This window comes from Anastrepha obliqua, chromosome 6, assembly GCF_027943255.1.
Source record: "Anastrepha obliqua isolate idAnaObli1 chromosome 6, idAnaObli1_1.0, whole genome shotgun sequence".
NCBI lineage: Eukaryota > Metazoa > Arthropoda > Insecta > Diptera > Tephritidae > Anastrepha > Anastrepha obliqua.
The window spans coordinates 78670905-78694633 of NC_072897.1; the positions used below are offsets into that span (position 1 = coordinate 78670905).

Sequence of the window (23729 nt, forward strand, 5' to 3'; positions counted from 1 at the left end):
TGCGTTTCAAATGGTCCATCCGCTTCCAAATGCTCCAATGTTGTCTTCCAATGCGTTAATTGAAGCAGGCTTGTCTGAATAGACATGAGCCTTAACATAATCCCACAAAAAATAATCTCAAGGCGTTATATCGCACGATCGGGGTGGCCAATTGACAGGTCCCGAACGTGAAATAAAATATTCACCCAACTCGCCTCTCAACAAGCCCATTGTTACGCGTGCTGTGTGACATGTGGCACCGTCTTGCTGAAACCACATGTCATGCAAGTCAAGCTCTTGCATTTTGGACAAAAAAAAGTTGGATATCATTTGACGGTTGCGCTCACCATTCACAGTTACGTTACGATTCGCAGCATCTTTGAAGAAGTACGGTCCAATGATAATTCCAGCCCATAAGCGGCCCAAAATCGGCAATTCTGTTTATTTACGTACACATTGATCAAAAAATGAGCTTCGTCGTTCAACACAATTTTTCGATAAAAAAGTGGATCTTAAACTTTCTTAACAGAACACGCATTTTTATAATAAAATTCAATGATTTGCAAGCGTTGTTCGTTTGTAAGATGATTCATGGTTAAATTATAGACCCAAATGAAGATGTTTGACAGTGAAACAAAACACGGAACGTGCGTCAGCTGTTTAAACCAACTGTTTAAAATGATAATAGCTAAAAAATCACCCTTTGTATACATATCATTAACAGCGGATTTTTTTGAGGTGTTGTTATTTCTCACAAATTTAGCGTATGTATGAGACACCGGGCCTGACATTTGATTCTTGATTAGTGATTGGGACTGGACCTTGATATTTGTTTTGAGGAATGGGTTCTGGCTTTCAACTCAATGGTGGATGTTTGTTTTTTTTTATAGCTGATTGTATATTGAGCATGCTTTATAGTTAGCGGGATACTTCCTACCGCATAATATGCATTTGACCTATGTGCGATTTTCTTTTTTAGGGCAATTTGGTGAAGCATGACTTAGCGCGCTTTATACTACGTTTCGGGAACCGTCTGTAATATGCTTTAGCGGGGCCGTAATTCTGTCAGTTAGCGCTTTGGGGTATTTCTCACTTTGATCGTGGCGGATCAAAGGTGATACGACTGCATAATAAATATATTTCGTATAAATATAAAGTTAAGTCCGTTATAGATATGTAATAGGAATACTACAATATTTTGAATGAAGTTAGTTCATGTGGTACCACATGTAGAAGCCCACGCAAGGGATGATGGTTCCATATGTAGAAGTCCACGCAAGTGGGGAAAGTTACTTATCGCCATTCACTTACACTGCGTTACAAAAACGAACTTTTTTTCTGTCCTATGAACCAAATATACTTTTTCGGAAAGGGGAGAAAAAATAAAAATACACGTGTATCGGTGATTTTCATGTACACGTCAGAATTTTTTTTTTATGTATAAAATACAGACCTCGTAGTCCGCCTGTGTGAAAAACTTTGGATCAATTTTTTACCCTTTTCCCGTGATCCAATCGCGCTGAATTTCTGCAGGCAGACTCGTGGAAATGTTTTTATTATGTAAAATAAAAAAAAAAATTTTATCAGTGGTTAATTCGTTTCAGAAAATATTCAAGACTGCTTATGTTCCTTACTTGTGGTATACTCCGGAAGTCGTGTGCGACTATTGCTATAGAAATTTATGCAAGTTTACTGATGGAAGGTCAACAATAAAGTACTCTGTACCAACAATTTGGCTACCACGTACGGAGCACTGCAGTGAACTGTGCTACTTTTGCGTAACTTTTACTCAAACTAAAGGGTACCAATACTTTCGCCGCAACAAAATTCGCTACGTTAATGTAGAATCAGTTATTCCAGCGGTTCTGTACTCACCAGAAGAACGTATAGCGGCTTCAATGGAGATTTTTTATGATGTTCCCGAATTAAGGGATGGAGAACCCCCAGTAGCACCAACAATGCTATCAACATTTCTTGCATCGAATGCGAGATGCGGGGAACCAGAAGTATCGGAATTTGTACCAACACGCAGTGACTGCAGTGCCGCATTTGGTAACGCAAGCCGACTTCAATGACCTTGTACGAGAAGGAAATTTGTCAGAGAGAACAGACGAACTCTTTGCATCACGCTTTAAGCAGTGGAATATAGTGGCGGCTGATTTTAAAATAACAGCCGCTCGTGATCGACGTAGCAGTATTCCATATGACGAACTTTTTAAATTGCACGAAGATCGGGGAAAAAACCTGGCTTATTGTTGTGATATTGATTCGATGTTTGCAAAAATTGGTCACCCTTATATTTCAGAGGAGTGGCGACTTTTCATCGATGCATCGGTCAACAGCCTTAAAGTAGTGCTGCTTCATATCGATAACAAACATCCAGCTGCCCCGATCGCATATGCCACCAACCTCAAAGAAACATACGAAGACATGGAATTAATATTACAGCTGATAAACTACCAAGAGCATAATTGGAAAATATGCTGCGATCTAAAAGTGGTCGGATTACTCATGGGTGTTAAGCGCGGATTTCCAACCCACCAGTGCTTTTTGTGTACATGGGAAGGTGGCAAAAGAGATCAGCATTACACTGAATTTAAGTGGAAGCCGCGAGCATGCTACAAAGTAGGCGTAGAAAGTATAGAAAATCTACCATTAGTGCAGCCATCTCAAATCATTTTGCCATCAATACACATTAAGCTCGGTGTCGTATCAAATTTTGTTAAAGAACTGGATCGTGAGGGCGAGGCGATTGCAAGTTTGCGCAATATTTTTCCGAAACTGAGCGGCGCAAAGATTCATGCAGGTATTTTTTTTACGAAGGCTTTTAGTGACTTTATTTTTTTAATGATGTGTATAATTTAAGGTGTTTTTAGTGGTCCGCAGATAAAAAAAATAGTTGCAAGTTATGAATTTTCATCAAAATTCAATGCTATCGAACAACGTGCATGGAAAGGCACAGGTGCCGTTATTGAGCAGTTTCTTGGCAACAAACGAGCTGACAATTATAAAAATACTGATGCAAAAATGATTTCGGCATATGGCGAAATGGGCATATTAATGTCGCTAAAGATGCATTTCCTTCACAATCATTTAGATTGTTTCCCTGGTGATTTAGGAGCTTATAGCGATAAACATGGCGAAAGGTTCCATCAGGACATAGCGGCTATTGAAAAGCGCTTTAAAGGACAAGACATTACGCATATGCTTGGCGAATACTTTTGGTCTATTTGTCGCGATACTGACACAAATGCTTACAAACGCAAAAATAAAAGACCTAAGTTTCTTTAAAAGCATTAAAATTTTTAATGTAATAATTTTTAATTTTAATATAATAAAATTAATAAAAAAAATCCGGGTTTTATATCTCTATTGTAATGCGGAGTGAAATACCTTTCTTTTGATACCTACATCGGCATATCTCTAGTACTTTTTTTTTTAATTTCGAACAGGTGGCCACCCTGTGAAACATTGTCAGTGGCAACACCTAGGTGAAAAGTCTAGAAATGTGATACACTATCTGCCTGCCCAATTTCATTCAAATCCGTTAAGTTAATCCTGAGATCGTATGGCTATACAGATATGCATACAAGAATTGCTCGTTTAAAGTTATAAAATACAAAAAAAAAAAAAATTGGGACGTGTACATGAAAATCGCCGATACACGTGTGTTTTTATTTTTTATCCCCTTTCCGAAAAAGTATATTTGGTTCATAGGACAGAATGTGTGTAACGCGATGTTATGAGTGGCCAGGACGATTCTTCTGCTATGGTTCAAGCAGCTCACAACTCCCGGGATTAGCCAAGTATCCTCTGGGTAGCTTCCGAACACCCGTTCGGGAGTGAGCTAAAGTGAGAAGGTGAAACATTCCAGGATAGCTGGTTGTGCGCTGGGCTTGGAACGCGCCACTGTCAGAAAATTCAGCCTGCACAACGAAACATCTGGTAACAGACAGAGGCTAATCGACTTCGCCGGGGCCCGAAAATTTGTAGTCTGCAGCACCAGATTCCAGCATAAGAAAATACACCAAGCTACCTGGCTGTCTGCCGATCGAAAAACGCGAAACCAAATCGATCATGTTGTGATAGGTGGAAGACACATTTCTATTGTTTTAGATGCACGGACGATCCGAGGACCCAACATCGACTCGGATCATTACCTTGTTGCAGCCAAACTTCGCACACGCCTCTGTGCAGCGAAAAGCGTACATCTAACTACACAAAGAATGTTCGACATCGAAAAGCTGCAATCACAACAGACAGCCAGAAGATTCGCCACTCGACTCCACTCCTGCTCTCGGAGAGCACTGCCCAACAAACCGGCATGCGCGAGCAATGGAGCAACATTTATCGTTCCCTACGTACCGCCGCCGAAGAAGAAATCGGATACCGGCGAGCCGAAAAAACGGTACGACGAGGAATGTCATGCTGCGTAGAAAGAAAGGATGCCGCCTGTAGAGCCACGTTGCGATTGGGCGCAACGCGAGCCATGTGGGATCACTACAGAGAGCTAAGAAAGGAAGAGAGACGTATTATCCGACAGAAAAAACGAGAGGCCGAAATACGTGAGTGCGAGGAGCTTGAGATGCTGGCCAATAGGAACAACGCCCGAAAATTTTACCAGAAAGTGCGGCGGCTTACAGAAGGTTTAAACACCGGGCCGTTTTCCTGAAAGAACAAAGACGGCGATCTGGTGACTGACATCCAGAGCATTCTTAAATTATGGAGGGAACACTTCTCGAACCTATTAGATAGTGACAGCTGCGCATGTCACAGAGAATGTGAAGATCCCGATACCCCAATCGTTGACGACGGAATTGTGGTTCCGTTACCCGACCATGACGAGGTGAAAATAGCGATAGCGCGTCTCAAGAACAGCAAAGCCGCGGGCGCCGACGGACTGCCGGATGAGCTATTCAAACATGGCGACGAGGGGCTGGTAAGGTGCATACATCAGCTTCTATGCAAAATATGGTCGGATGAAAGCATGCCTGCCGATTGGAATTTAAGTGTGCTCTGCCCAATCCATAAGAAGGGTGATCCTGCAATTTGTTCCAATTATCGCGGGATTAGTCTTATAAATATCGCTTATAAGGTCCTAGCGAGCGTATTGTGTGAAAGGCTGAAGCCCACCATCCATCAACTGACCGGACCTTATCAGTGTGGCCTTAGACCTGGAAAGTCTACCATCGACCAAATATTCACAATACGCCAAACCTTGGAAAGGACCCATGAAAGGAGAATCGACACACACCATCTTCGCGTCGACTTCAAAGCTGCATTCGACAGTACGGAAAGGAGTTTCCTGTATGCTGCGATGTCTGAATTTGGTATCCCCACAAAACTAATACGGCTATGCTCAACACCAGCAGCGCCATCAGAATTGGGAAGGACCTCTCCGACTCGTTTGATACCAAGCGAGGTTTCAGACAGGGTAACTCGCTGTCGTGTGACTTCTTTACCCTGATGTTGCAACGGATCGTACGAGCCGCAGAAGTTAATCGCTCAGGCACAATTTTTTATAATAGCGTACAATTGTTGGCGTATGCCGATGATATCGACATCATCGGCCTTAACAACCGCGCTGTTAGTTCTGCCTTCTCCAAACTGGATAAAGAGGTAAAGCGAATGGGCCTGGTAGTGAATGAGGACAAAACGAAGTACATCCTGTCATCAAAAAAACAGTCGGTGTACTCGCGTATCGGCACCTACGTCACTGTTGACAGTTATGGTTTCGCGGTTGAAAAGGACTTCATATACTTAGGAACCAGCATTAACTCCGATAACAATGTCAGTCTTGAAGTCCAACGTAGAATATCTCTTGGCAACAAGTGCTACTTTGGACTAAGTAGGCAATTTTGGAGTAAAGGTCTATCTCGACGAACAAAAGTAACACTCTACAAGACTCTCATCATGCCCGTCCTAACGTATGGCGTTGAAGCGTGGACGATGACAACATCCGATGAAGCGACGCTTGGAGTATTTGAGAGAAAGATTCTGCGTAAGGCTTTTGGACCTTTGCACGTTGGCAAAGGCGAATATCGCAGGCGATGGAACGATGAGTTGTATGAGCTTTACGACGACATAGACATAGGGCAGCGAATAAAGATCCAGCGGCTACGTTGGCTGGGTCATGTCGGTCGAATGGATACAAATGCTCCGGCTTTGAAAGTATTCGATGCGGTACCAGCTGATGGTAGTAGAGGAAGATGAAGGCCTCCTCTGCGTTGGAAAGATCAGGTGGAGAAGGACTTGGCATCTCTTGGTGTGTCCAACTGGCGCCGGTTAACACGAGAAAGAAACGACTGGCGCGCTATGTTAAACTCGGCCAAAATTGCGTAAGCGGTTATCGCGCCAATTAAGAAGAAAAATAAGTTCATGTAAATATCATATAAAAAACAAAATTAATATTCATTCGAAATAGTCACCGTTTGCTTTTACACAAGCCTTCAAACGATTAGGCCATTCAGCTTTTGCAGCCCACACGGATTCCCGGGACATTGACGACGCTGCTCGAACCAACGATTGTTTGTTTGTTGATTGTTCTCCAAATTTCTGTGAGGTTTTCGACAGGCCATGTTCTCCAATTCTGACCACAAGTTTAAGTCCAATGGACTTAGATCTCGACTTTCAGATGGCCAATTTCTGCGGCTAAGAACCCAGGAATACTATTTTTTAGCCACTAGAGCGTGGCTTTTTCCTTAATGGCTCGAGCAGAATCTTGCTGGAAGATCCATCTCCATTGAAGAGAATAATGCCCAACTGCTTCACTACGTCTTCTAAGACTCCCCCCTGGTACACTTTTGCCCCGGTATTAACCCCTTTTTCGCAGAAATGAAGAGATGTAACGCCTTTACTGCATACGAAATGAGCTTTGTTACAGTCTTTAAAAATTCGGAAACTTTCTCCTAATATTTATTAACGTCAAAGTTATGGAAACAGTTTGTTATATAATAGCCCTAGGTAGGCTCTGGGAAACCTTCGATTGGACTTGTGCTATGGAAAGCATTTCAAACCATCGATGATGACTTAAAAGAGGAAGAAAACTTTAAACCTGCTTAGCTTGCGTGCCATATTACTATTGGGTTGGGGAATCAGTTAATAGTGTTTTTATTTATTATTTCATTTTACAACGATTTGTTTGCTCTTTGGCAAAGAGTAAGTATTCGTTCGATAGAACTCTTTCTGCTTCACAAAATTATGTTAATTGTATTTTTGAGTCATTTAATTTTTTATTAGCTTTAAAGCTTAGAAATGGAATACCCAGGAGGCCAAAATCAAGATTTTCGACACCTCCTCTTCTTTGCTTTTCATCGATGTCAAAAAGCTGCCAAAGCAGCCCCAAACATTTGCGACATGTATGGAAAAGTTGTCATAGAAAAGTCTACAGTCTAAGGTACTTCAACGTCGATGACACGTCCCGCAGCGGAAGACCTTTTGAATTCGATGAAAAATGTCTCAAATCAATTTTGAAGGAGAGCGGTCGCTAAACCGGTCATGAATTGACGAAAAAAATGAGCTGCGATCATAAAACGATTCTGAATCACCTTAATTCAATGGGATTTACCGAAAAAATGAAGAAAGTCGCCTTCAAATGCGTTTGGTAGGAGTGGCAGGGCGTGGTGGATTGGGAAATGCTCGAAAAGAATGCCACGGTCAACAAGGGGCTCTATATTGTCCAGCTACACCGCGTGAATGAGGCTATTCGACTGAAAATACCTAAAAATTGGCTCAACAACTTATTTGACACCAGACCAGGCGATTTTTTGCGAAACGGCATCAACAAATTGGTCGAGAGGTGGGAAGAGGTTGTAAACAGCAACGGCGAATAGATAATTGATTAACTTATTCATATAAATATTGGTAAAAACGATACGAACTTTTTCGCCCGCCTTATATTGTAGACAGCTTTTGTATAACTAGAAGGGTACGCAAATTTTGTCGCTACAAGTTTCTGGGCATTTATAAAAAAAAAAAAGATTAAAATAATATCTTTTTTTTTTTGGAATTGAAATATTTTGATTTGTGTTTTTATAATGTTACTATATTATAAATAAATTAATAAGTTAATCAAAATTTGAATGATATAATAGAAAAATGTATTTGTGTTTGAATTTTCCCTCAGGTAGGGTATGCATAGTTATGTCGGCCACTGTATCTACATCAATTTTGTTTTGTATATTTTCAGTGAAACTTCAGTAAACTTTACGGCTGGAGTGGTGCAAAACATAAAAAAAGCTCAATAATATCATTTTCGTCGGAAAAAATTGAATCTCGATCCTGCCAGTAACAAGTGTAAATATATATTTATAGATGCGTTGTTGAAAGAAGAATTTACGGTGAATGGAAAAAAATGGTAAATGGAATGGATAATAAACAAATAACTCTGGCGTTGTGCCTTCTGCTTTTTTGCGGGTCGGCGAGAGTGTTAGGCTCGTCTACAACATCACTCAAATATCAAATAAGCTCGTCCAGTGAGAATGATGATGATTACCTGTCACAAAAAGGTATGCTGAAGTAAATAATAGAAATGCTGTAAGGGATTAAGAGGATTGGGGGTAGACAAAGAGTTGCTGTATGGTATCTGTTGCGATATATAACTTGTAATGCACACAATTGTTTATTTTACTTTTATTTTTGTAATTCAGAAAATGTTCTGGAAAAATCCTATCATGGGTTGGTCCGTGAAAATGAAACTTTGGTTGAAATAACCCCTTTAATTAAAGTTGATGAGGAGAAAATTTGTAACTTTCGCATATTAAAAAAACCGTATCACGAAATACCTTTTCAGGTGTGTAATCGCTGATAAATAGTGTCTTGATAACTATTGTGTATGCTATATACATACGTTCTAAATATTATTTTCAGATTGAATTAGTGAACAATTTAGGCATTTTGAAGGCTCGTCGTACATTGAATTGTGAGAAGCGAAAGAGTTATCACTTTGAGATTGTGGCCATTTTTTGCGATGGCACTCATTCTGCCGTGGCCAATGTACATATAACGGTTATTGATATTAACGAATATGCACCGACATTTCTGCAGCCGTCGTACGTTACCGAGGTCGATGAAGGACGCTTATACAAAGAGATAATACGCGTCGAGGCGACCGATAAGGATTGTACACCATTATTTGGGGACGTTTGTAAATATGAAATCCTTAATAATGATCAACCCTTTATAATAGACAATGAGGGTTCAATCAAGAACACTGAGCCGTTATCTCATAAAGCCTCCCATAATCACATCTTATCGGTGGTGGCATACGATTGTGCTATGAAGGAGTCAGCGCCAATTATGGTGAGCATTAAAGTGCGTCGTGTTTGTGAGGCAAGATTCCTAGGCATTCCTGAACGTATAGATTACACGGTAAGCAAAAATAAAAAAAGAAGAATAACACAAAAAAAAAAAAAAAAAACAAAAACGAGGATGTCGAAAAAACTAAATACACTTTTTTATAAATGCATTTCTTTGGACAGGCAACTGCAACTGAAAGCCTTTCCCTTTTTCCAAATGCACGACTTGAACTTTGCGACATGGACTGTAGTAATCAGTATTTAAATATACATACATCAGTAGCTTTAAAGGTAAGTAGGAATGTATGGAATATATTCGAAGTGTGACTACTAATAGCGTGACTGACGCTGCTATGTAAGGTGTAAGCAATCGACAAACGGCCCTTAACGGTTAAGCGAGAAATCTTCTCTTGCAAAGGGAGTAACTCCCACTTCTATAAACAAATTAATATAGCATGTTATTGAGCGGCTTATGTATTTTCAAGATGGCGTTGAAGATACTGAATATGATTCAAACCTGGGGACTCTTCCACGTTAAAAACGGAGGACACTCTCGATATTGATCGGATTGTGCTCCTTCGATCGTAAATTTTTGAGTAGTTTTTGACTTGCCGTTTTGATTATTTTTCAAAAAGGAAGAATAACTTTGGGGTTTATAGTGAGGAGGAAGTAACAAAAATTCCAAACTTTTAGTCAATTGGTATAGCTGGTGGCCAGCATTGGAAATTGAACTGCGAATGCGGGAAAGCATACAAGGGTATTATGCTGCATAAAATATAGTTGGGGATTATAGCGAAATAATGCAAAGGAAATTCTTAGACGATTGTGATCAAGATATGAAAAACATTTGGAACAGCCAAGACAAATAAAAACAGTTTCGATTCAACATCACCACATACTTTGAACTCAATTAGTAGAAAAAGTTTGACGTAAGCGCAGCAAAGGAACACAAATGTGTGAAGTAAGAATCCAAACGTAAGTAAGAATCCAAACGCGATTAACGTTTTCGAATTATGATACAAACGTAGCTCGAAAGCTTGTGGTAGTCGATAGCAAGTGTGAACCTTTTATTTGGATGAGACGCCTGTACAGTTCTCAATTTAATTAATCATCGCGATATAGGTAGACTTTCGTGCAAGGGTTCAAAGAAACTATTCATGAGTAGATATGACTTCACTTCTTACCATGGATTTGATAAATTCTCAAAAGCGCTGTAGGAAATTTATTCCAAACTCGTTAACGGAAAGTCGAAAATTGAAGCAACTCAATTACACAAAAAGGAAACATGTCCGTTTTTAATTATGCATCGGACTGGATTAAAAACCTGAACATTATTGAGAACTCTAACGACAAACTTCTGATCTATCTAGACCCAAAATTATTCACTGAATATATCAAATATGAATATTTCTTAATCCCTCGCTTTATTATATATTTATGACACGCATACCTTAGCAGAAAGAAATACAATCGCCTGCCGTTTGGTCTCAATTGTGTACCGGAAATGGTGGCTTGTTGAGTTTAGTTATGCCCAGAGCTTTCACCAGCAATGAAATTCGAGACAAAAACAATGTTTTGAGAAGTTGTGGTCTGTGAATTATTTGAGTGCACGATACTCATCAGTAGCTGAGAAGAATTAAAGGGCGCGTTTTAATGACATTTATGACTTGTGCTCGAAAACCAACGGTTACCTCCCGGAGCTTTTCTCCTTCACTACTAGAGGCATCAAACTGCCTCTTACTAAGTCAAAGGCTACCGTATTCACAAGCTGGAACTTGGTGTATACGTCGACGGTACACTACGGTTATTTTAAGAGTTAATTTCAATAGCTTGCCTCTCATCTCATGCTTACAAAATGGCAACTAATGTTGGAAGTCACGACAAAAGTGTTACATAGGTAGCCAAAATAAAACGGGATTGGTCGGCTGGTCCTAAACAACTAAATAAATAAATAATTTGCGCGTTCACTTCTGTTAGGTCTTTGGCCGAGCTCCTCCTCTTATTTGTGGCGTGCGCCTTGATGTTGTTCCACAAATGGAGATACCTACAGTTTTAAGCTGACTCCGAATGGCAGATATTTTTTATGAGGAGGTTTTGATGCCAGAAATACACTTGGAGGCTTACCATTGTCTGCCGAGGAGCACCGCTATTAGAAACAATTATTGTATCATTTTCTGTTTCACTCTCGAACCCAAAAATCGAATTTAAGATTATAAGAGGCTTTCTCTTCGCCTTATCAATGCCGGATCCGCAGAGATAAAGTTGCGATATTATATAAGGTTAAGCCACTATCTATCCAGGATAGACTCGAACATACCTAATTTATGTCCAATATGTCAAGAGTCCTTCCACCATATTTTTTCACATGCTAACATATCTAATATCCTTCTCCCTTTTGTCCAATCACTTCGAAACAGCTATTTCTTGGGCTTACCGTTAGATGTCCTTCAGTATTGTGACCTTGATATATGAGCCGTTTTCTTTGAAAGTGATGTAAGTCCATTTTCCAAATATAATAAGTTAATTATAAAAACTATGCAATTTTTATTTATAAACTTTTCCAAAGAAATCTGTTAAAACTTTCTTTGTTTTTATCATTACAAATTTTCGTAGTTAATGAAGTTAGAAATATAATTACTTTTAAAATGGTCTAAGTCCACTTTCCTCAAAGACATACTAATATTTAGTTCAAAATTTTACTACATATTTTATTAAGTGCATTTTTATATGTGTGGCAACATTGTAAATTACATTGTAAATCGGGGTTTCCTCGTCTGTTATAGAACATAAAGTCATCCAGGCATATTGGATGACATAAGTATTGTATGTCCTTAAAGACTATTATACGGCCACAAAACAGTGCCGAGAAATGAAACAAGTTGATTTTGTTTCTAGAAAACCTTTAGAAGATGCGATTCTAAGAAGGTGAAAAAATATTAATGGTGTAGAAGTAAATAGGTTGCAATATATTGAATAGATGTTTTAAGAAGCAAACCATATACAATGTTCTATACAACATAATTTAGTGAGAGTGATGATTTTAAATCACTAAATTTACTTCTCTCACAGGCAAGACCACAGAACTTTGGAAGTAGAGTACACCACGTTTATATCATCATTCCAGACCCTTCACATTCGAAAGATTTAGAGATATGATTAATTGTTACCATATATCCTTCCAATACATCATGACTATTTTCGAAAACTTTATCATAATGAAAATAGTTTAAATATATTAATAGTAAGAGTATAAATAATTTTAGTTGAATAGTACAACAAATGTTTAGTTAGGGCCTTTTTATTTTGTTATTTGTTTACTGTTGAAGTATTTAAAAAAATGTCATAAAAAAATGATGTGGTTTAAATGGAAGTACCGTAGTTAATATTTTGTAAGTATACGAGTATATTGAAAAAATACAAAACTAACGTAGTAACATATATCCATATTTTTCAAATTATTCAAATGCCAAACCTTAAATATCTCCATATAAAATAAAATACACTTACACCACTTTCAAAAAAAAGCTTATATATTGTGATTCTTTCAAGAACCTAGAGAATATATCTCTATTCTACTCCCGAAAGTACTTTTAATATGATCCCTAAGCCTTTGGGGCTTATCGTGCCGTCTGAAATAAGATGTTCACCCAAGATTGATTGCATCAGTCCAGGACAATGTTTAAGTATGTGCCTTGCAGTTTCGTTCCTTGTTCTGCAAGCTCGACAAATTTCATACGAAGAAATTCCCAGTTTATTCATGTGATAGTTTAGGCTACAATGTCTTGTTCTAAATTCCTATTAATGTTTAAATTGTTCTTAACGAATTTTATGCAATAATTAAAGTGTTTTTGGTTATAAGAACTCAGGAGTGCTGTTGTTCATAGTTCCCTATGAGCTTATTTGTTTTCTATAGGGTGGGCCATGTAAAATTTGCTTTTTGAATCGGCTATAAAAAAAACTAATCAATATTTTTTTAAACCTTTTTTTTATTTTGAAGATTGAACATTGTCAATTATGAATGAAAAATAATATCGTTCAAATGACTGCTACGACTGCCATTCGATCAACCCAATTTTTAAGCACATTTTCGATTGTTTGGGCTCCAATTTCATGATTGGCAACTTCGATTTCGTGTTTTAAAGCATCAATCGTCTCTAGATGGTTCGCATAGCATTTGTCCTTAACGGCTCCCCACAAAAAATGGTCCAACGGGCTTAAATCACAGCTCCGAGGCGGCAAATTGATATCGGAATTTCGGCTGATTATTTGTGTTCAAAAACGGTAGCCAAAAGTCCGAGTGAAACTTTGGCAGTGTGACAAGTTGCACCGTCCTGTTGAAACCAAATGTCGTCCATGTCATCCTCTTCAATTTTTGGAAACAACTCGTTGAGCATGTCACGGTAACGCTCGCCATTTACTGTAACCGTGGCTCCTCGCTCATTTTTGAAAAAAATGGCCCGATGATGTCGCCAGAACAAAAACCGCACCAAACAGTGACTCGTTGTGGATGCATTTGCTTCTCTAAAGTAACGTGTGGATTTTCTGAGCCCGAAATCCGACAATTTTGAAGAAGAAGAAGGGTTTTTAATATTTCCCAATTTTGTTCAAGCGTATAGCGTCCCATTTGGTAAATGTCAAACCTTTAAGTAAATTATGAACACATTTGACATGTCATTTGTGTTACCATTCTCAAAAAAATAGGTGGTTCAAAAAGCAAACGCTATGTGGCCCACCCTGTATTACCTGTGTGCGCAGTGTCCCTTGTTCAATCTGCAGAAGGGCTCTGGGTCTCTCAGGAGAGGCCAGGTTTTCTTCTAACTTCTTGCAAAACCAATGTGGCTCGGTATACAGGGAGTCTAGGTATTATTGGTAAAGTCAAGTATGTTTGTTTTATGAACACACTTATTTATCAAATACCGTCATAATTCATATCGCCTCTTAAAGTGCAATATCGTTCTATTTTAAATAATCTGTAAAAACATAAATAGACAAGATTGTGCTAGAGGCATAAATTTAATATGATACATAAGCATTATGAAAAAGTAAAGGCCTGGACTGAAAATCTGCCTCACCAGGGTTCAAAATCTGCCTAAAAAGATTTATGAGTTTAGGTACTTCTTTAATGTTTTATAGTATGTTAGTGATTACAAAAATTTTTCGCCACGACCTAATTATTGTTGACGCCTGCGAAACTCTGTGCATCTTAGATCGTTATGAATCAGTGTTACACGCGCGCAGATTCTCTTCCAGTTATTAGCTGATTTCAGCATAAAATCCGTAATATTTTCTCCGTTTAAAATTTTTTAGGTTTCGGAAGCGTGGCGTTCCCTCTCCGTGCAGATTAGGCAGTTTGGTGAACTATCATGTCCAAATCTGTGGAGGTATTTTCTAAACACCCCGTGCTCTGAAAGGAATTGAGTCAGGTGATAGTTTGTTCCCCGTGGTTCCTTTTGAACCACGTTGTAAGGGTGGGTATTAGCTCATGCGTCCATCTACCCTTGGATGACCTGTTCCACCGGTCCTGCAAGTGGGCGATGGAGTGACGCCTTTTTTCTTTACCGAATTCCTTAGCTACAATGTCAACTGGGATTAGCCCTGCAATAACAAACGATGCGGCGTCAGAAATTGTGTGGAAGCCGCAGATAGTCCCCAAAGGGCGAAGCCGATAGACGGCTTTTAGTTTTTTTGCGTAGCTATTGATGTTCATTGCATCAGCTCAGATCGTTGCCGCATGCAAAGGACCGAGCTGACAACCCTACTTAACAGTATTATTTTGCATTGACTAGGACCACCGCTGGTTTGGCATTATTCGTGCCAGACAGGACCACACACTCGATGCCTTCTTCATAGCGTAAGGGCGAAACCGATAGACGGCGATTCGTTTTTTTGCGTAGCTATTGATATTCATTACATCAGCTCAGATCGGTGCGGCATACAAAAGAACCGAGCTGACAACCCCACTAAATAGTATTCTTCTGCTATGACTGGGACCACCGCTGTTTGGCATTATGCGTGCCAGACAGGACTACACACTCGATGCCTTTTTCACAGCGTATTTTAGGTGCGTTTTAAAATTTAGACGACTACCAATCTTCACTCATAGGCATTTAATGGTGGGTTTATAATTGATAGTTCCTTTTTCAATTTTTACCTTCATGGATTCTTGTGCCTTCCTACTGCTTATTAAGACCACATCAGTTTTGTGCTCGTCTAATTCCAGGTTCACGGATGTCAACCAAGTCTTAATGCTATTTACTGATTCGCTGGCAAACCTCTATCGTGTAAAATTTTACATTTGTCTACTTGACAAATGTCAAAGATTACGTAAAAAGAGGGATTGTTCACTTCTTGGAATTATTCACTTCTAACATTCTTCTGACATTCAGGCGTCATTTTTGAAAGACCCTCATTCGAAATCTCGATGAAGAATGCCCTTATCGCAACTAAAATTTAGTCCTCAATCGAGCACTGAAAAATTATCAAAAAGAACTTTGAAAAAATGAGCTGATGTTTTAGCGAGTCCAATTTCACTGCTTATTGAAAAATGTTCCAAAGTGGCAACTATTTGAGCGGGTTGGGCTGAAGGCGCGTACACTGAAGTGGACCGACAAAATTTTATCCAAGTGTGTTATTATTGCAATTACTGAAATTCGAAGAATAATTAAAAAGCAAGGCAGAAATTATTTTGGTCCGTCCACCCAGTGATTGATTAGTAACCTGGAATTTAAAAAAATTACATGCACGAAAAAATTTCCCAGTTTTTATGAGCACAAAAGTTCATATTTCATTCCTCATAGACATAAGGAAATAATCGCTCAGCGGCTTGTATAGGGCTTACAAGTAATTTACATAAATTTTTTTATAACATATTTTACGGGAACCCTGTCTTTCTGAAAGTTACAATTTTTGTAAAGGTATGCGTGTATACGAGTATGTGTGATAAGTAGGCCGACTAAAAAGTCCTTAGTGTGCGCACGTAGAGACTGCTGATCAAGTAGTCAGCCGATAGTTGACAGACATTTTAGTTCGACCGCAAATCTTTAGTCAAATGCTGTCTCGATATTGTCCCCTTATTTCGAATCCTTACTCTGAAGTACATTCAAAATTTACTGAAAAGGTGCGGAAAGGGTTTACGGAAACTGCTTAGCGCAAATTGAACTAACAGGATTTGGTTCCATCATATACTGGAAGGCGTAATCTACTTGGTCTTCAGATCTTGTATGAGAGACGAACTTGGCCTTCTCTTATCTTTCCAAGCAATATTATAAATATCAATATTACGTGTTCTGAGCTCGCAAAAATGTTTACGAGCATACCGCTAGATCTATACGAATAAGTGATGCAATCAGGCTTAAGTTAAACTTAGTCTGTAAGGTTTAACTCTGTAGGATGTACATTAATAAATAAATAAACTTAGTAGGTTCAACGAGTATTTGAAGTCGCTAGTCAACCACTTTCCCCCACAGTAATGGGTATAGTGCTCTGCCTTTTGAAGAGCCTCTAGTTATGCCGATTGTAATTATCAGTTTGTTGTTCTATCTTCGTGGTATTAGGCATGTCATTTATTAAGGCCGGCAAGCCTTATGCTTATTATAGTGTTCTGTTTATGTTGTGATAGCGTGTGAATTGTTGTGATAAGCGGCTTATATACTACTGAATCTATCTCCTTTTCAAAAACGCAGTGGGTAGCTCGGAAAGTTCTGAAAAATTTCCTTTGTCACTTTCCAATTGCCCTACCTACTACCTAAACTTTTTGCACCCGTTCTGTTCTACTAAAAATTTTATTTTTATTGCGTTCCTTATATTTCTACAGATATCCAAATGGGCTGTGTTTAGCCTAAGGCTGTTCTTGAAACTTTTCATTTCTGTTATTATCGGTTTTTTCAACATTTTATGTTTCGTAGGAGTTTTCTCAATGTCAAACCAATAATTCCTTGATCTAACATCGAAGGTTTACTGGATACTAAACAACCTTTCACTAATGTCTTCAGCAGAATATTATCATTGGAAATAAAATCAAGGATTTATAGTTTGTATTTAAATATTTTTTCAAGATTTAAAGTATTTTTGGCGAAGTGTGATGTTATAATGAGATTTACGTTCCTCAAAGTGGAGAAGAGAGAGAACCCTTAGTCATTGGCGTCATCGCCGGGTGCCAGGGAAAAGGCAAAATACACCACTCCTTTGTTTTGAAATTTGATCTCGAAATATACCTTTCTATAGCCGTCCATTTTTGGTTTCAACGTTTCTTGGGTTGACGCATTGCTGTTGTTGTTGTTGTTGTCTTTGGCCGGATATAAATCAGGGTCATTTCGTTAACGTAGAACCGACTGTCGTGGAAACGGACGCATTGCTCTTATCGCTTTCATATCTTTATCGCGATTTTGTAGTACGCTAGTTTACCTATTTTGAAACCAAACTCGAATTTTCAAATTGTGGAATTTGAAACTAAGAAGACGATATGACCTTAGTACGCGACTAAGTCACATGAATAACAAGAAGGCAAGAAGTGGCTACTGCTGAGTTAAGCCGATGAATGTCTAAGTAATGGTGGGTTGTATCTTAATATTTAGCCTTTGACTTCAATGATTACAGCTGAAAGGTGAGGGAGCTCACAATATCTGAACAACTGTAGTTTCTTTATACCTGGAGTGTTGGTGGATCTTTTCATAACAGAATGGACGCATACCCTTTCACTGCAGTTCACACCATCGTACTAAGTCTTAATCGAAGGGATATCGGCTCGTTTTTCACGCCTTTTAGTCAGTGTATTTGGCTAACCTAGTCATATTTTGTATAAATATGTATACATGTACTCAATTAATTAATTTTTATCAGACAAAACACATTTCGTTTGGCTGCGATCGCGATATATCTAATTGCTCTACTGGTCTCTCATTAATCGACTTACTTCCTCGCAATGCTGAGTGGACAAAAGACCTAAGTTATGATGAAGGATTAGAACCTGTTTTTCATTTCGATGGAGCAACAGGTGTTACTGTGCCTGATGTGATAATTACACACCACGACTTTTCCACGCGCCCCTTTAGCATAATCACAATATTCAGACACTACAACCTGGCGACCACCAGTAAACACATCAAAGAACACATAATTTGCAGTGCTGATGATCACAAAATGAATCGTCATCATATGGCATTGTTTGTACGCAATTGCCGGCTAATTTTATTGTTGCGTAAAAATTTCAACGAAGGTGACTTGAATATCTTCAGTCCTGCCGAATGGCGTTGGAAAGTTTCGCAGGTATGCGACAACGAATGGCATCACTATGTGCTAAATGTTGATCAATCAGCAAAAATAGAATTATATATTGACGGCATACGTTTTGAAAACTCAGTAGAAGATCGGCACAGCAATCCGGAAGTGATAGACGACTGGCCGTTGCATGCAGCACATGGCGTCAACACAACCTTAGCAATAGGTGCATGCTATCAAAGTTCAGAAAATCGTTTAAAACATGGCTTCAATGGTGATATTTCTGAAATAAAAATATCACTAAACTCGGTTCTTTCACCGGAGGATGTCCGATGCGGTACCAATTGTGCTGAGCATTTGTTACCACCATCAGAGAGTTTGTTGGAAGCTGACTCGCAGGTACAAACCAATGCAGAAATGAATGAAATATACATTGAAGGCCAGAGCAAAACCAACTTGGAGCACTTGCTGCAAAAAATTCAATATATCAACACGAAAGATAATCCCACAATCGGTCGGCGGAACATCGAGGTACGCACAACTATGATGTGCATCAACCAAAGCTCCACACGATTACCGACCATTGAGACTTACATAATGGTTAACGAGCCCAACCAATTAATACTGCCTAGCAAAGCTATTGCTGACAGTAACGTTGTTTATAATAGTGCTATGAGCGTCGGAGAATTTAAAAACAAATTGATGGTAGCCCCATATGTGCCATTCTTTAGATCGTCGTTACCCGTTACAATCAGAAAAAATGATATAATCAATCACGTGCAACACAAACAGTTCGATGTAAATAGTGAGGAAAAAGCTAAAATTATAATAAACGGTAAGCAAATAAGTATAAGTATTTACGAAAATGTAAGATTAAGTACCCTGTCTAAAGATAGGAGTTACTTCAATGACAGATGTAATCAATGTAACAGCAATATACTAAATGCTGATTCAGTTGCTGGCTGATATGTAGTTAGTAGTGTTCTGTTTCTTAGGAAAGAGAAAAGTGCTAGTTCGCAAATGTGAGAAAGGAAACTCGCTTTTCATTAAGATTAATTTTACAACCCATTTGCTTGTTGCAATAGTTTTCATAAGTTAATAAGATAAGTAGACATTTTTTTTATTTAAGAAAGTGTAAAACTCAAATCATTTATGAAATGTTATGATTTTCTTTTGGTGCAACGGTTTGTATGAAAGCTAAGCCTTCTATGAAATAGTTTTTTATTTATTTTTATTTAACTAGGTTTTATATTGTTAGGTGTGTTATAATTTATTATATTACATTCGCATTATTTGTTATGTTATGTTTTTATTTGTTCCAAACTGTATTGATATGAACTGAATGACTACTTCAGAATATCATCGTAAACAAATTTCAGATGAGTTATTTAGAAATAACCTTCATGACTCCGATTCCGGCTACGCTATCCACAGTATTTCTGCATAGCACTCGTGTTTTGTTTGGTCGACTAACGCTTCAAATTAAATGCAGTACGTATTTTATATATATGGTGTGTATATACAATATAATATGTCCAAAGTTTTAATTCGCGGAAGAGGTGGTTTTAAATTTTTTTACTGAAATATTGAGACGCATTGCTGCGAGATAGTATGACTTTAAATTAAATACTATATACATTTATGTATATAAATATTCATAAAATATAATTTGCATTAGTGGACAAACAAAATTCAGGGCAAGCAACTCCCATTTCCATGATTGACAGCAGAATAAAATTGGAGGTAAAATCTATTTATGCATTGCTCTGTTTTTATTTGCTTTCTATATACTGGGGAATCTTCCTCTTGCTTTAAATTCATGTATTAATAAACATATAAGAATTTTGGAGTTCGTAACTGGAGACGGATGATGATAATTTTAGTGGATGAAACTCTCGTCGAAATTTTCATCGGTTTGATTAAAAAATAGGTACCCAATAAATTATCTTATAAGCCTGCATGAGTATGTAGTGTAACTAAAAATAATTTCCCTTTATCCCTCTTATAAGTTCATATAGTAATTATTTTTATTTTCAGGAAATACAAATAATTTGGTTTCGTATCCGGAAATTAAACGTGGGGTTCATATACTAGGCACTATTAATATAACTGTTGTAAACACCAACGATAAAATCGTGGCAAATATGCAAAATTTGGATTCATGCAGTGTCATCGTCTTCCCTTCATTAAATCCTGATCACGAAGAGATTCAGGTAGATGGTGATGAATCGCTTTCCTCAACACTTGACATTAAGACCAATATCAATAAAGATGGCGTTGAAATGATTGGCAATGATGGAATTGCCAATTATTTGGATGTCTTGAAAGCACTGGTTTATAGTAATAAAAAACCGGCTTATTATTTAAATCGCGTCTTTAAGCTTGCTTGTACCCAGCTGAACTCTGTATTTAAGAGTCAAGAATTTACATTGACTCTGACGGTGTTGCATCCTAAGCTAGTACCCACGTCCACAGCAGCTCCTGGGCCAGTGATGGTCGTGCCAGAAAATTCACTATATGACAATAGCGCTGTGAATGCCGGCGCCTTAGGCCTGACATCACCGGGTAAATAAAATCAAAATATTAACATAACAAATTTAAGCACATATTTCATTTGATTGTTTTGCAGATAGCAGACTTTTTGCACATGCTATGATTCATCCACATGATGTCCAAGAACCCAAGGTGCATGTGCATTCTATTATTCAAAAAGGTAAAAAACTGCTTAGTGTAGAAGAAAATTAACAGAACAAGTCCGAAAAGGACCTATAGAGCTGATAGTCATGAAGAGACCGATTAAAAGCTGCAAACGTAGGAGCTGATGAAGCTAAAATGGTGGTACATAAAAATAGTACCGTTTGCAGAAAGTTGAATAAATCAGGGATTATAAGAATGTCTATGGACAGGTGGCGTTAGTGAGATAGTCTGGTCTCATGTGGCTTAAGTGTTTTAGCATTAACATGTTTATTACCGCCGTGACCTATGGCTTTGGAGGGTTCAGCTTTTCTAATAGGCTCTTAAACTTCATTGCTGGTAAACGCAAGCGGCACAAGGACACAAAATACATTGTCGGCTGAAGCAGCTTGTGCGTCTCTTCGGGCCGACGGAATACAAACATTGAATGTTATTGCCACCTCGTACAATTATAAATCATTTCGGGCATATAGCTACTCCGACTGGACTGTTGAAAATCATCCGGTCAACAGAATTTTGTGTCGAATATTGCCTTCAAATTTATAAATCGTGTTGGGCCTATCAGCATAGATTATTTATTTGATGTAGCCCCGCTAAAATCAGTACAAATAGGTAAAATTACGTCACCCAGTTTGTTAGTAAACAAGCCTATTTCCTAACTTAATTCGGGTACCATAAGTTCACTCTAAAAATATGTTGTTTCTACGTGCTATGTGAAATATTGAACTATTTTGTTGGAACCTTTTACTACTGATCTACTCCGACTGGACTGTTGAAAGTCATCCGGTCAACAGAATTTTGTGTCGAATATTGCCTTCAAATTTATAAATCGTGTTGGGCCTATCAGCAAAGATTATTTATTGGATGTAGCCCCGCTAAAATCAGTACAAATAAGTAAAATTACGTCACCCAGTTTGTTAGTAAACAAGCCCATTTCCTAACTTAAGTCGGGTACCATAAGTTCGTTCTAAAAATATGTTGTTTCTACGTGCTATGTTGGAATTAAAAGTTCGAATCTTTTGCTCATAGCGGCCGGCCATCTGATTTTAACGTCTTGGCTCTGAAGTTGGTTTTCTGTGTTGGATATCTTTTTTCTTCTATAATAGAACGCAGATAGTTATTTTTTAAAACTTTGCTGCCAACGTATATGACGTTTACTCAAGAGTTCCCTGGGGCAGCCACCTTGGACCGATTCTATTCCAATTTTAATCGATGATCTAATATTTTAACTTTGTTGACCTAGACGTTATGATGTATACTCAACTTAATTTTAATCTGTACCTTAATGCCACGGTTAATAAAGATAAACGTACTCTTACATTTATAAGGCGGTGGTTAAAAGATTTCATTGATCCATATTTTACTAAATATGTTATTGGAATATGGCTGGTTTCTCTGGAATTCACATTATCAACTTAACATAGATACGCTAGACAATAAGTACATTTGAATTACTTTTTACTTTTCGTCTTAAACATTTTGGATTGGCCTCGCTCTGTGATCCTCCCCTACGCAATAGTCGTATAAAGATTATTAATCTTCCCACTGTAGACTACCAAGTCGTGGAAAAATGCTGGAAATTTATTTATGATTAAACTTCTCTACTTCTTCTCTGGAGTATCGATGAACTCCAGTTATCCTTTTTTAAACCATGTAAAATAAACTAACTTCTTCTTCTTCTTAATTGAACCGCTTACGCGATTTTGGCCGAGTTTAACAAAGCGCGCCAGTCGTTTCTTTCTCGTGCTAACCGGCGCCAGTTGGACACACCAAGAGATGCCAAGTCCTTCTCCACCTGATCTTTCCAAAGCACAGGAGGCTTCCTAATTCTCCTCTGCTACTACCAGCTGGTATCGCATCGAATACTTTCAAAGCCGGAGCGTTTGTATCCATTCGGACGACATGACCCAGCCAACGTAGCCGCTGGATCTTTATTCGCTGCCCTATGTCTATGTCGTCGTAAAGCTCATACAGCTCATCGTTCCATCGCCTACGATATTCGCCGTTGCCAACGTGCAAAGGTCCAAAAATCTTACGCAGACTCTTTCTCTCAAACATTCCAAGCGTCGCTTCATCGGATGTTGTCATCGTCCACACTTCTGCGCCATACGTTAGGACGGGCATGATGAGAGTCTTGTAGAGTGTTAGTTTTGTTCGTTGAGAGAGGACTTTACTACTCATTTACCTACTTAGTCCAAAGTAGTACTTGTTGGAACGAGAGATTCTACGTTGGATTTCAAGGCTGAAATTATTATCAGATAACTTATTTTCGTACTGTCGAATGCAGCTTTGAAATCGATGAAAAGATGGTGCGTGTCGATTCTCCTTTCATTTATATTTCCCAAGATTTGGCGTATTGTGAATATTTGGTCGATGGTAGACATTCCAGGTCTAAAGCTACACTGATAAGGTCCAATCAGTTGATTGATGGTAGGCTTCAGTCTTTCACACAATACGCTCGCTAGAACCGTATAGGCGATATTTAGAAGACTAATCCGCGATTTTTGGCACAGATTCCAGGATCGCCCTTCTTATGGATTGGGC

General features: G+C 38.4%; 1 protein-coding gene across 1 annotated transcript in view; it reads left to right on the forward strand.

The window, feature by feature from the left end:
- LOC129249852 (calsyntenin-1) overlaps positions 1-23729 on the forward strand; it is an 81288-nt gene that overhangs the window by 39174 nt on the left and 18385 nt on the right. The window contains exons 2-8 of the mRNA XM_054889522.1: positions 8168-8486; positions 8628-8770; positions 8848-9348; positions 9459-9566; positions 18114-19326; positions 20529-21056; positions 21121-21204. Coding sequence (XP_054745497.1) covers positions 8333-8486; positions 8628-8770; positions 8848-9348; positions 9459-9566; positions 18114-19326; positions 20529-21056; positions 21121-21204 — 2731 coding nt within the window. The 5' untranslated portion in view covers positions 8168-8332. The remainder of the gene's footprint in view (positions 1-8167; positions 8487-8627; positions 8771-8847; positions 9349-9458; positions 9567-18113; positions 19327-20528; positions 21057-21120; positions 21205-23729) is intronic.